Source organism: Symphodus melops (assembly GCF_947650265.1).
Source record: "Symphodus melops genome assembly, chromosome: 2".
In the NCBI taxonomy this organism is placed as follows: Eukaryota; Metazoa; Chordata; class Actinopteri; order Labriformes; family Labridae; genus Symphodus; species Symphodus melops.
Window position 1 is genome coordinate 14,417,412 of NC_136692.1, and position 13,980 is coordinate 14,431,391.

The 13,980-nt window shown below is 41.2% G+C and overlaps 1 protein-coding gene across 1 annotated transcript; it reads right to left on the minus strand.

The window, feature by feature from the left end:
- Positions 1 to 358: 358 nt before the first annotated feature.
- txndc11 (thioredoxin domain containing 11) lies at positions 359 to 13,823 on the minus strand. Its single transcript, XM_079335046.1, has 13 exons — positions 13,432 to 13,823; positions 12,150 to 12,246; positions 11,692 to 11,811; positions 10,265 to 10,362; positions 9,619 to 9,748; positions 9,412 to 9,505; positions 9,076 to 9,188; positions 8,725 to 8,928; positions 6,968 to 7,682; positions 5,335 to 5,525; positions 4,765 to 4,877; positions 4,488 to 4,568; positions 359 to 3,245 (listed from the first exon to the last, which is right to left on the minus strand). The coding sequence occupies exons 1-13, from the start codon at positions 13,554 to 13,556 to the stop codon at positions 2,717 to 2,719; spliced, it is 2,610 nt and encodes an 869-aa protein (XP_079191172.1). The 5' UTR covers positions 13,557 to 13,823; the 3' UTR covers positions 359 to 2,716.
- Positions 13,824 to 13,980: the final 157 nt, after the last annotated feature.

The window sequence follows — 13,980 nt, forward strand, 5'->3', positions numbered from 1 at the left end:
TAAGTAATGAGAAACTATTTTTTTTCTAAATCATTCAGTAAGTTGAGGCAATTAAACTCTTTAAAAAACGCAGACTCTATGACATTGTACATAAAATAGAACTTAATCACAGCAGATGTTAACTTTGGTTTACGCTGAGATCCTACAAAGAGAAAAAGGGTTTAAAGGAGAAACTTAGGATTCTTAAGATTTTTTAGCTTATGATAGATGGCAACAAAGATAGAAACATATTTTATTTTATCCAGATATTGTGTAGTTTTTGGATATGAATGCACTGGTTTTGTTCAACGACTTTGATGCAACATAAATCTTAAATAAATCAACCAAGACACAATCCACTGCATCACACAGCAAAACATTAAGATGAAAGAATTTTAATCAGTAAAAACAGGTGCAATATTTCACATGTAAACGATTGCAGCATCTCAGTCTTAATACCTGAATAGTTACAAAGAAATAATATTTGACTGACTCAGTGATTCTTGTAAAAATAGATAAAAGAACTGTGTCCCCTTCCAACACAACAACAAAAAAACATCTTGCAAATAATTTCAAGTGCTCATTGGCTCATCTGCAGAACATTGAGCAGATGCGGCATCTTCAGTATCAAATAAGTCTCAGCTTCATCAGTAGCCCTCTCACTCCTGCAGCCAAACTCTGCAGCGCTAACCTGTGGTCAAGCACTTCGTTGGTTGGGGAGAAGGCTGGCGTAAGGGCTGCCATCGGCATTGATAAACCTGCACTTCATGGCATGTTATAACATCCAACATAGTGGATCATTCATTAATTATCACAGAGGCAGAAGGAACCATGCCTCAGTTTGGGAACATTTTCTGATTGCATACAAAAAATCCTTCATTTTTCCCCCTGATAATTAAGTTTATTGTACATCATCCTACTTTGCCTTTTTTCTTGTAATGTAAGGAATCTCCTCCAGTATCCTGCCTTTTATATGTTGGTTCTTTATGTTTACAGCAGATAATGTTGCTGAGAGGAGCTGTTAAAAAGAGAGAGCAGCAGAGACACATTAAACATGACTGTAATCTATTTCATGTTCCAATCCCAGTTTTTGCTTCCTTAGATCTATTTGGATGCCTCCATTTATAATGAGACAAAGCGTACCGATCTGATACCTGCAAACTTCACGAGGGAAAAATAAGTGCTTATTACAACTCAATCTGCATGGATGTGCTAGAACTGCTTTCAGGGGAAACTTGAAAATAAAAAAATTTCAGACTAGAATAAACTAGAGAAACCTCAAGAGGACACGCATCATTACATTTGCTTTTACTCTCTTCTTGTGTCGAGGAAACTTTGTACGTTTTCTCGAGATCATGACTTAATGACGAGTTCATTTCTGTTGTTTTCTCGAGATCTCGAAAAAACAAATCAGTATCATGGTGAAAAAAAGGTTTTTAATCATTTGATTTATTTCGAGGGAACAACAAAAATTTGGAGAAAACAACTTGAAATGACTTTCCATCATAGGAAACAGAGTAAAGGAAAATGTATAGATGCTTAGGCTTTTTGTAATAAATACAAAAAATGGTTTTTAATTTATTTATTTTTTAAATTAAACTGGTGTAAAAAACTATGTTAGAGGACATGTCTACTTGTATCTCTCTCTCTATAGTGTTTGCCAAAGAAAGCACTGACACAAGCTAAGCTCCATTTACCTCTGGCACTGCTCTGTTGTCACACCATAACTAACTAAACTAAAATCAGTTCTCCTTCACTGTTCTTAAACAATAGCTACCTGTAGCATCTAGAACACATCCAAGTTGGCATCAAAGGTGTGAACCATGTCTATCGGCAGCATAGTGTGACTCGCTGCGCTGACTGCACACAATAGATGAACCTCCTGCCTCTCTGCTGATCTTTTCCTGACCGTGTGTCCGTCGGGTTTTCTGACATCCTACTGTCTTTCAACAAGCATGTCACTGTGTATTCTTCGTTATGGAAAATAATTAAAAAATGATCGATAGTGTTGTTGGTAGTCTTGCTCCTTTCTTAGGTCATTTAGAGTCATCCGCATTATTTAAGTCTATTTCATAACCAGTCAAAGAGTCCTCACAAGATCTTAAAATTAGAGTATCAGATTGGTTCATGAAGTAGTGAAGTTTGATCTTGCATTTTGGACAGTGACGTAAGTCATTTCCATTACTGGTTATGTGGAGTGGACATGTACATAATACTGACTTACACTGAAGCTGTTTCAGAAGACGAGAGGGCATTTCCACCCTCGAGGACGCGTTTTAAACAGCTTTTATTTGTTCTCGTCTACCACAGGAGGAGTAGAAAGTTTGGCTGCAGGGTCTGTTGTAGTACATTTAACTCAGGCTAAGCACGGCATCACAAATGAGTAGTTTGAGTTGGACAGTTGGCACTTAATTCTCATACAAGTGAGTTTCTAAACCCACTGTAATCTCAGCACTTTAGAGTATTGTATCTGCCTCCGCTACTTTGCCTCTGATTTGTTTCCGTACGTGTCCTGATTCAGCAGTAGTCTCAGTCGTTCTTCTGACAGACCCAAAACTGTCGTCTCTTCTTTATTTTTCTGTTTGACATTTATAAGGCCTTAGGTCTCTACATAGGCCTTCTTTTCATCCCATCTACAATCTAACAGCAGTTTTTTTCCTGATCCATTTCAGCTCTGCTCTCACTCCCTGGCCCTCTTTCCTCTCTGTATCACGTTTCGAACCTTTCAGGTTCAATGTCACGAGGCCATACGACTTCTTTTCTGTTCCGCCTCTTTTCTCTCCACCTCCGCCTGCTCTTTAGCCTCTGTCCTGTCCTTCAGTGCCCTCAGCAGGACCCTGAGCAGAGTGTTTTCGTTCAACAGGTTCTCAGAAGTCTCTGCCAGCTCCTGCAGACGTCTCACTGCCTCCCCAAGCAGCCGGCTCTTCTCCCGGTGCTGCTCTTCGAGGCTTTGCCTCTCCCGTCGCAGCTCTGCGTTCTGTGCCTCTAAGCTGTGAACGTCGAATGTCAGTCGGCGGTTTTCGCGCCATAGCTGCGCCAATTGTTGGGAGAGACGTTCTCGGGCGTGAAGGAGCACTTGAACCTCCCGCTGGAGTGCCAGGAACTCCTCGCGGAGGATGGTGTTTGCCCCTGGACCGTCTGCCCCTCCAGGAGCTGCCACAGGTTTGTCTGCGTGCTGCACAGAGCCAGAGTGCTGCAGCAGGAAGTGCAGGAGGTTTGGTAACGTGATGGGAAGGTCTTCAGGAAACTTCACGCTAAAATGTTTCCTTTAAACAAAGGAGGGAAAAAAAAAGAGAGAATACAGTTCTGTGAATATTTTGTTTTAATATTGTTAATGAAGTACTTTGTTTCTGATTTCATATGCCAGAACAGAAACAACTCTATTTCGCTGTGAGGATCACAAAGTTGATGAATTTATGAGTTTACATGCAGCAGGGTTAAACTTATTCATGAAGTATAGCAGTAAAGTCAGGCTCCGACCCGATAAGCAAAACTGTCCCAATGTTTGGGGCGATGTGTTGAATGTTTTGTTGGTCAATCCAGAACTTGACAAATTTCCTTTTGTCAAGAAATAAAGCCAATAACATATCTATCTTCATTTAAGAAATGTAACGTACGCCTTGTTTCCACCAAGCTGTTCGGTGTGGATCAGTACAGTTTGGTACGGTTTCGGTAAAGCCTGATCCTGATTGCGTTTCCACAGACAACCGTGCCATTTGTTAGGCAGCGTGTAAGCCGACACAGAGTACCCCGCGAATAAATTCAATAAAAGGAGAAAAACATGCCACAAACAAAACCAACGCTGGAAGACATCCAGCAGTTCTATCTACATCTACTTCATCCCTGACATGTGGCTCTTTGTTACAAGAACTCAATCAAGCTTTGTTTCAGAGAGGGCTGTGTGCCGCGAGGAGAAAAACAGACGAATAAACAATCGACTGTCTTTGTAAACATGGAGGGTTGTGTTTGCTGCTGTCACACAGGAAGTGACGATTCTTTTGACCAATCAACGGACTGCAGTGTTTAGCTCCACTTTTTAGGGTAGGATCGATATACAAGGTACCTCAACAGAAGGGTACCAAAAAGTAGGATGGTGCGGGTCAGTAATTTGGGAGTCTTTCCCGGCTTTAGTCTATGGAAACGCCACAAAATGCGTTCCGTACCGAGACGAACCGAACTCAACTGCTTGGTGGAAATGGGGCTAAATATTACTCACTGCATTGTCACAAGGATTCAGGACGTTTTTGTTTTTTTGCCTTTAACGATTTTTAGTTTTTTTTCTGGATTTGTCCGGCGGATTACTCCATTAAATGTCATGAGATACTTGGCCAGGAATTAGAAACATACACTTAGTAAGACTGGTCTCTTCATAGTGTCGACACTGAACATGTCAATTCTGTCTGTAGTTGGACTTATTTCTCAATCATTTCAGCTCTCGTGGTATTCTGGTATTTGCCAGCTAAAGGTGTTACAGGAAAAACAATCCAATACAAACAAGTCTCTCTTACCTGAACTTGGGAAAGAGGAGAATGGAGGGAACGTGATCGACCATGAACTCCCACGGTAGGTCATTACGTGCAACATTCACCCTACACAACAAAATGTTATTTAAGATTAAAAACAGTCGGAGCAGAGAAGTGATATTGGATTAATAATGAAAGTGAATTTTGCACTAAAAAACGTGTGTGTGTGTGTGTGTGTGTGTGTGTGTGTGTGTGTGTGTGTGTGTGTGTATACAGTATATGTGAGAGTCAGCAACATAAAAAACAACAACACATGCTTTACCTGGCCACAGTGATGCTGCCGTTTCCCTGTAATAATCTGGCCAGCTGGATGATGATGTGGTTGAGGACAGAGCAGAACCCGCACCACTGAGTGTAGTAGAACAGCAGCACATCCTGCACGAGTGCACACATACTTTGATTATTAACAATCTGCTAATCAAGAGTGTGCTGGCCAAGAAAAACAGCAGAACAATGAACAATGTTTTCAACCAGTTATAAACAGCCATGCATACAAACACAATGCAAGACACATGACAATTACACAAACAGAGACTTGAAATTACTGTGAGAAACTGTGAATGTTTATCAAGTTTCTATCCGCCCCTAATGAGAGCACCTTCTTATTTGTTTTTCTTTAAACTTCGGAGAGCTTCGCACTCTTTTTGTGTTTTCACACATCAGACTTCTGAAAAGGTCCAGAATACATCCAATCACAGGTGGCCCTGAGGTAAACACTATAGCTGTGTTCTCATCGAACCTTCACAGTATGAATCAGATTTTTTTTTGTTAGCTTACATTTAAAATGAAGAGTTCTTTGAGTGAGGGTGAAATTCTTTTCAATTTGCATCACCTTTTGCTGGTCCATGACGGCGGGCAGGAAGGAGGAAGTGGTCAGTTCCTTGATGAGGAGGGGTCTAGTCGAATGCTGCTGGTGATGGTGTGAATAACTAGTTTCCCCCTCTTCTCCTTTTCTGTCCTCCTCTCCCACCAAATGTCTCTGCAGGAGGCTGTACGGAGCACTGAAGTTCTTGATGAAGGCCTCTTTAACAAGACACACAGACTCACACAATCAACACAACTACAGACTGCTGCAACCATCTTTAACCAACTAGTGTGCTTGAAAAGAAAACGTAACACATCTGTGTTTATTTGGCAATTTTAGCTCGGGAACATATTTAGCAAGTGAGAAGATCAATACAAAAGAGTGGGGATAAAAACAACTTGCTCTGCTTTGTACCTTTGGTTTTAATCTAATCATGAATAATAAAGAAGCATAGATTAGAGAGCTGAGGCGCGAAATGGGCAAAGCTAAGATGTGTCATTTTCAGGGTCTAAATAAAAAGGAGGGCTCATCCAGCGCTCCACCTGAAGGATGCAGAGAATGAGTCACGTAAAGGTTCAAGGTTATTATTGGATTTCTCCCTCCTTGTGCAGTTAAGTTTCGAGAAGAACAGAAGAGTTGAAACACTACATGTGTTAAAAAAAAAAAAAAAAAAGCTCACACGGAGCAGTCTTTGTTGTAATAATGAGTTTTAGTTTTAAAAACACTGACATATAAGAAGTTTGTTCGCTGGTCACAGCAGCCTGTGAACAATACATTGTTCTATTGTTGGTGGAGTACATATTCTAAAAAAACCCCAAAAACATCTGTTCAGACACAGAATGCAAATGACTGTTAGACGGAGCCACAAGCAAATCTACTGAAGGGTAAAATATGCAAAACGTTTGTCTTAGGTCATGTAGTGAATCGTTTTTAGACTTGAAGCTTGAATCTGTGCTCATGTGCTCTAACTCTTCATACGTTTTTACAGAATATCCTGATTCAGATGTTCACGTTTCAAATTCAGAATAAGACTTATGATTACAGAATCATGAAATTGTCTTATTTACTGACCTTAAGGTTTCTGTACAACATTAGCAAATGCTCTGTCTGCTCAGCTTTGGATTTTAAACAGGCTGGTTTTATTCAGATGTGTATCATTCAGATCTCTTTCTTCACTGTTTGTTTAGTGGAGGAGAAGCCCTCATAAACAGGCCTAAATCAAAAGCTGGCACGTTGCCGATACATTTGGGAAGTTTTTAGGTGCCTGCCTCTTCCTCAAGATGACTGATTTCCCCGCCAATGTGACTCACTGTGTCACTACTTCACGACTCCTCATAGTGGTGCTACAGGGATGAAGAAGGACGTTAAATGGCCAAATAAGAAGCTGTCATTGAAAAGAAGAAGACGACAGAGAAATCATGTTGGAAATAAAGATGAGAAATGTGGGAAGTCCTGCACTCTGTAATTGTCTCACATTAATTATTGCTGAATCGTGATATTGTCCTTTTTGTGGGCAACACATCAATTTGTAAGTTAGCCTGCTGTCCCCTACATGACATTGTACGTAAATTCAGCTAGTAAGGAGAATGACACAATCCAAAAGACAAACAACTTGTCTCATGCTTTGAAAGGTCAGATTTTAGCGGGCAGCCCTCCTTACCCAAAGACTCGGTGAGTGTGGCTGCCGGGCTGCGGTGGAGAACATAATGAACCTCATCCTTCAGGTTCACAATCGCAGCAAATGACCCGTCATTGCTCCTGTCTCCTTGTGCACCAGCCTCCGGGTGAAGAGAAGCATTTCTGTTGCGTGTTGCTCCCAGCCTCACCGCCAGAGGCCAGTTCAGAGCAACATCGAGCACATAAAACCTGAGCGTCCTGTTGGTGGCACACCAGAGCCCTGTGATGCTGTCTCCCGTCCGCAGAGGGACGGGAGACGGAGGGACGGACATAGAAGGAGGCGTGAAGGGAACTTTTTGCACATCTGGCTCCTCTTTGGCTTGTGATTCGTTGCTGAGTTGAGGTTCTAGCGCTCTGCAGCAGGCACTGTATTGACTAAACGGGCTGTAGCTGTTCAAAAAGTCACTACAAGCCAGGGAGGTTTTTATGGACACGGGGGCAGATAGTTGGTGCAGGCAGCAGTGTCTGAGATAAGGCTGCAACAAATCTCCTTCCTGAGCCACAGACGGGAACAAGCAGCGTGCCGAGGAGCCGGTCAGACTCAGTCGTGACAAACTGAGGCACACCTCACACACGCTTGTTCTGGATTCTGAAAGAAGAACCGACTGGCAGCATGGCGAGTGGGAGGTGAAACTTTTGTCCAAGTTTGAGTGGTTATTGTTGTCACAGGAATGATAGCGCACAGCAATGTCTGCAACCTGGAAGATAAATAAGAAATAAGTAATTATTTTTTATCAAGAATCTTATTTTTATGAATATAAAATGTATTTATTGGCTTATGTATAATATTTATTTGTTTTTTGTTATTCAATTAAGCCAATTTCTCACTAACGCTTTCCTGGCCTCCCATGAGTAAAATGTGAAGTCGGGGTGAAATGATGTGTAAATATGATGAGGTGATGACGAGATGTGTGTTAATAAAATGAATAGAGATGGGACAGATCTGATATCAGGTCTGAAATTAACAAATACACATTATGGATATTGGAAAGACGGCACCGATCAAGAAAGCGTTTTCAGCGTGTTCTCTGCATCAAGAGGTTCAGACTTCTAATTACAGTACAGTTCATGTTCTTCAGTTTAAAATGGTTACTGCTACATGTTTGTAGCAGCAACAACGTATCGTAAATCTGTAACGTTCAGATTTCTTTGAATTTATTTAATTTTGATGCATTTTAGTATTACAGTTTTTTTTGCTCTTTCAATAAGAAATGCAATCCCAGGTTTACTACAGCTCTGGGTAAACCGACACCTAATACCAAAAAGAACAATACAAATATTAATAAGGAAAACAACATCTTTTGGAATCAGTACAGTATCGGAAAAGAAGTAAAAAAAAGTGCAGGTGAAACCTAAATAGAATATATTTGCTACATTTTTTGATCTCTTATTTATCTTTGTTTAGTGTTAAAATAATTACTAAGAGTCACAAAACAAAACAAAAAAATGTACAGATAAGTGTCATCAGCAAAATGTACAATAATTAGTCAGTGTGCAGATGTTTTCTTGCACTTTTTGATCATTAAAAACAGGAAAGTTTCAACTTTGGGGGGCCTTGATATTTGCGGTATTGAAACTGATCTCAATAATGTTTTGGTTTTTTTTCCCCTACAGTTAGGGTACAAAATTAAACCCAGAGTACAGCAGCATCAGAGAATACTCCTCTCAATACAAAAGCAAAACCTTCTTGTCTCCTGTTCAAATAAAACTCCTCAGGTCTGGTACCTGGACGTGTCTCACCTGCTGTAGAATCGGACTGGGCTGTAAGGCGAGAGGATTGTGCGGCAGGAACAGCAGCAAAGCTGGACCTTTGGTCAGCTCTTGCTCCAGGAGGCGAGACTTCGTTCCCGGAGGCTGCAGCCAGTGGAGGACGGTCTGACGGTGTTCAAACACCCAGCTACAGATGGCCTCTGATGTGAAGTTGCGTTCCCTTCGAGGGAAAATCTGATGAAAGAAAACATACGGTGCAACGCTCAGGCAACACCTTCATATTCACCTGAAGTTTTCTAAAATACAAAAAGCAATTCATTAAAAAGAAAACACACACACAGAATGCTGTGTAGTGTATTATGACCAGGAGACCTTGCTTACCAAAGAGGAGTTTAATCTTCTGTACAGATAAACGGTTTCATCTTCTTTTAGTGAGATGGTCGCTGCCACCTGTTTGCTGGTCACAACCCCAAAATGTATAGCACCACGGAAATCTGCACCAGGAACACAGAGACTCCAAGTTCAAGATAAAGATGTTTCTGTCATTTCTGTCTCAACTTACACTTCATAGTCTCGCCAACAAGAGCAAGTGTAAACACTCAAACATCAAAGTAGAACTCTTTTTTTTTTTTAAGCCTGTTCAACACTAAATTGAATTCTAAAAAAAGGTAACAAAGTAGAAATATGTGAGGGCAGAGCATTATGATTATGTCTTACCCCTCTTCAGGGCCTGGAGGGCAGATGAAAGATATGTGACGTATCCCGGCGGCTGAGGAGAGGAATTAAACTGGAAGAAACCCACCACTCGAGACTGTACAAACGAGACAGAGTAAACCGTCACAAAACAAAAACCTCACTGGAAGATGGTCGAAAAAATAACACAGCAGGCTGTCAGTCAGTCAGACGGGTGTGGAGGAACAATACCTCGTGGTAGGAGAGGAACTTCTCGAGTGTGGCTCTGGATGGGAGGTAAGTGAGCGGTGTGATGACTCGGAGAATAAAATGTTCAACGTAAGAAGCCCTGAATGGACCCTTATACTCGATGGGCCCAAACCTACAGCAAACAAATACGAAGAACATGTGAATATATAAGATACAATGACAGGATTAATTCACTCAATTTGACGAGCTTGGATGATGTTAAAGCGTCTGTGCTGGATTTCTGGTTTGTGTTGATTTTGGCGCCCCCTGTGGACAAAGTGATAATGATGATACATCTTTTTTTTTTTTTTTAAAGGAAACGTGAGCCAGCAGGATAAATACCCAAGTAATCCACATGTCTACAAACAATATTCCTGTTCTTGACTGAGACATTTGATAATCTCAATAACGTACTGTACGCCCATTAAAACAGCCCAACATTATTGTGTATAAGCAGTCTGTCTGTGCTTCTGTATCAGCATCATCTAAAGCACTACGTCATTTGATTTCAAATATTTTGTTCCGAAAAGTTATTGTTTAAAGATTCCTAACAATTCCTAATAACCCGTTAATAAGTCTGTCCCTTCTTAAACACGACTATTTGACCAGAACAGATGACTTTGAATAGGACATGTGTTCACTGCCTCACCTTCTATAGAACATATGGATGATCGGATACTGATAGAAACGGTTCTGCTTCCTGCATTTCCCCAGACTCCACCAGCAGTTAACGGCCACAAACTGCACCTGTGTTTGAGAGAGAAAGAGAGCCAAACTAAAAAATAGAGTGTAACAAACCACAGGCAGGGTATGGTGTGTGTGATGAGTATAGTGAGGTAGAACAGACTTTTTACAGTTTCATTCCAAACAAGCTCTAAAAACTGTGCCTGCCAGAGGACATCCCACCAGGACTCTAGTGGTGTTCTGGTCATTGTGCCCTGAACAGAGTGTGACACAGCGTGTGGTGTGCCTGATCACTGTTTAGATAAGCTGGTAAGAGTGTCATCAAAAACTGGTTTGTGAACTTTATCTTTGCCCAAAGTAAAGCTTAAATTAGACCGACAGGAGACGAACCTGAAATGTAACTTCAAACAGAGATGTGTTGTATTCGTTTGGGATCACTGTAACCACACAAAGACAAACTTACTGCTACTTTTTCTGCTGGCATAACTGCAGCAAGGACTCCATCTTTAAGCAGATTTTGACTTCACTTTGACTTTACCCAACTATTGATAAGTTCTCCAATAAACCATCATAAAGCTATAATGGACAATATGTACTACTAAATCCTCCAATATTAAATGTATGTCACAGGTTGTTGCTTTTACACTCTTTCATTCTTCCACACGTACACATTTACACACTTTGTACTGTGGCGTTTTCTTGACTCAGGAGGCAGAACATGAGCTAAAGATAATTCTGTGGAAATGTCGGACAAAGCATCAGAGTCAGACTCTGACGATTGTGACTTTAATATCAATGTCAGGTGTGGTTCAACACATTCACTGTGTGAACAAAAGAAAGGCGAAGAAACACAAAACATGATGAAGCTCTTTCATCACGTGCACGGAGAGAGAGCACACTGGATGCACTCTTGTCCCACAGACGGGGATAGAAATGTGATCAACCCTTCCCATTCGCTCGCAGTGCTTTTTCTTTCGTATTACCGAGCACACACCTGAATTGAATAGAGGGCTGGCAGGATAAATTCTGTACAAAGTCGGGGCCACCAATTTTGGTCATTTGCGTTCACACACGCAGCCAGGAGGATTGCATATTGTGACAACAGTTCTGCAGCTAACCAAAGGATGCACTTCTAATTCCAGCAAAACCACACTCTACCAAGCTACCATGTCCTAGCCTCCAACAAGACAAAGTCTACTTCCTTCTCCACCACTCGTTTTAAGACTTGATTTGATATTACAAATTCTGCAGAAATCTCAAGCCTCTACATTTACTCAGTATCCCTTCAATGCTGCAACCACATGTGTGAGCATTAGGATGAGCGTCAGTAAAGGCCAGATTTAGACATTTAAACATTCCAGAGCGCTTGTTGTGTGCTCGGGTGTTCTGTACCTGTTTGGCCAGCTTCTTAGCTACTTGCTGCACTTCCTGCCTGGCGGCCATGGAGTGAGCACACCACGGAGCATAGAAGAAGATGAGAGACACTTCTGCAACACTCCTGAGACGCTCGACCTGGAAGACAAATGTAAGTGTTCAGAATCTGTTTTATTGGCCAGGTATGTTTAACACACAAGGAATTTAACTTTGGTAGACTGTGCTCTCTCTGTACAATGGAAACATTACATTTTAACAATTAACTAAAAATATAAAGTAATTAACAAGACTAAATACGACTAACTTACTTACACATGTTATAAACTTGGATGTAATACTGCTCGTGTCCCAAGACCTAAATTTGAATTTATCACAAGCATAGACGAGGACTTGTTTGCGCCATGCAGATTTTTGCTGGTACAAAAATGTCTTAAATACCAGATGCCTGCACGTGTCCATATACCCTTGAAACTCACCTGGTCTAGCTGACCCAGATATAGGTCCACTACCGGGGCCTCGGGAGAGAAGAACCGCACCGGAGGCCGAGCTGCTGCCACCACATTTTTAGCACGGCTGCAGAAAAAAAAAAAAAAAAAAAAAAAAAGAGAGTTCTATTCAAATCACAAAATACACAAACAACATAACACTTTACACTGTCAAGAGAAGACACGGTCAAGAGGCAGGGTGTGTCCCAGATCATTTGCCTGTAATGCTCGAGAGTAGTGTTTTGTCTTTGTAGATAATATACCAAAGAGTAAGATCTTTAACCTCATCTTCAGTGAAGTGTCTTCAGATAACATTTGCACTGCTTTGGCACTATACACATTTCTTTTTTTCTTTTTTTTTTACTGGAGCAATCACTGGAAGTAACTGGATGATTTGTGCTCAAAGTGTTTGTTGATTAAAGGTTGGCACATAAATAAAAACTGTAAATTTAAACAAATGTATACATTGAAATAACGAGTCTAGAAAATGATCTGCACCAATTTCCCTTGGTTTAATTGAGTCAGTATATTTTTTTGGAGGCTTTGCCAACACAAAACTGACAACTAAAAATATAAACTAGTCATGGGCTCTTCAAGCAAGTAAACCTCCGATGGTTTCAGGCTGTCTAATTTAAATATCAAGAAGTTTCACAGAAATACTGAAACATTTTCCCAAGACAACTCACTTAAACTTCAAGTGTTAATTATATCCAATGATCCAACACTATTTGTATTGATTGTTTATCAATATTCCGTCAATATGTTCTTTTATCACCCTTTTCATAGAGTAAAGTTTTAGTACTGCAACTTCTGCTCAACTCAAATATTTCAATATGGGTTTCACAATGACAGGACATGAAGCAGGACGTGTCTGAGAGCTGTTGGCTGTTATTTGTTTCCAGCTGTAACCTTCACACAGGTTTAGTGATCACAGGTTTGGTTCACTGAAAGATCAGTGTTTGTTGAGTACAGCACGACTGTTGTCTTTATATACCAAACAGACGCAAACACCTTACCAACATCCCTGTAGTGACATGAGCGCAGTATGTTTAAACAGTATTAGTTAATCCTCTTGTCTAACAGCTGAGCAGCACAGAGAGGAGCAGCCTGCCTGGTTATAGTAGATAATAAGAAGCTTGTTAGGAGTAATAGCTCATTTACGTTACATTAATACAACAAGCAAAGTCCAGATGATTAACCGCCTCACAAACCACAAGCCCGCACTATGAGAATATGAACAGAAACTGTACATGTTTACAGCACTGGCTGTTACCTGCAGGTGAACTTTACGGCCAGTATGAGCAGGACGCTAAGCACGACAGCCCCGCAGAGAAGACCCGGTCTCCGGGCCATCAGAAACAGCACCTGCCGGAGTGACTGCCGCACCCGGCGCAGCATTACAGCCTGTCGTCGGCTCTCCGTCCCATTTATATGACCCGGCGGCTGCTCAATGCGTCCATTTGCCAAAGAGGGGCGGGGAGGAACCGTGGTTCGAAACGGGGACGGAGCTATCCTGGATTGGACATCGGTGTTGTTGGTGTGTAAACGCGGTCAGACCAACCTTTCTTCCCCACGTAGACTTTTCACTTCCGCAACAATGACGTAAGGGAGTGTGTAAACTGTGCAGGCGGTCACAAAACTCGCGATAGTTCAACACAATCATAGGTTAATCGTTGATTGGCGGATAAGCGAACGTTCAAAACAGATTTGATTGACCTAAGTAATTACGGTAACATGTTAACATTTTCCCCGATACTCTTTGAAGTATTGTTTTCGTTTTGAATGTTACGTACTCTTTTGAGACTGTCCCTAAACCGTTATG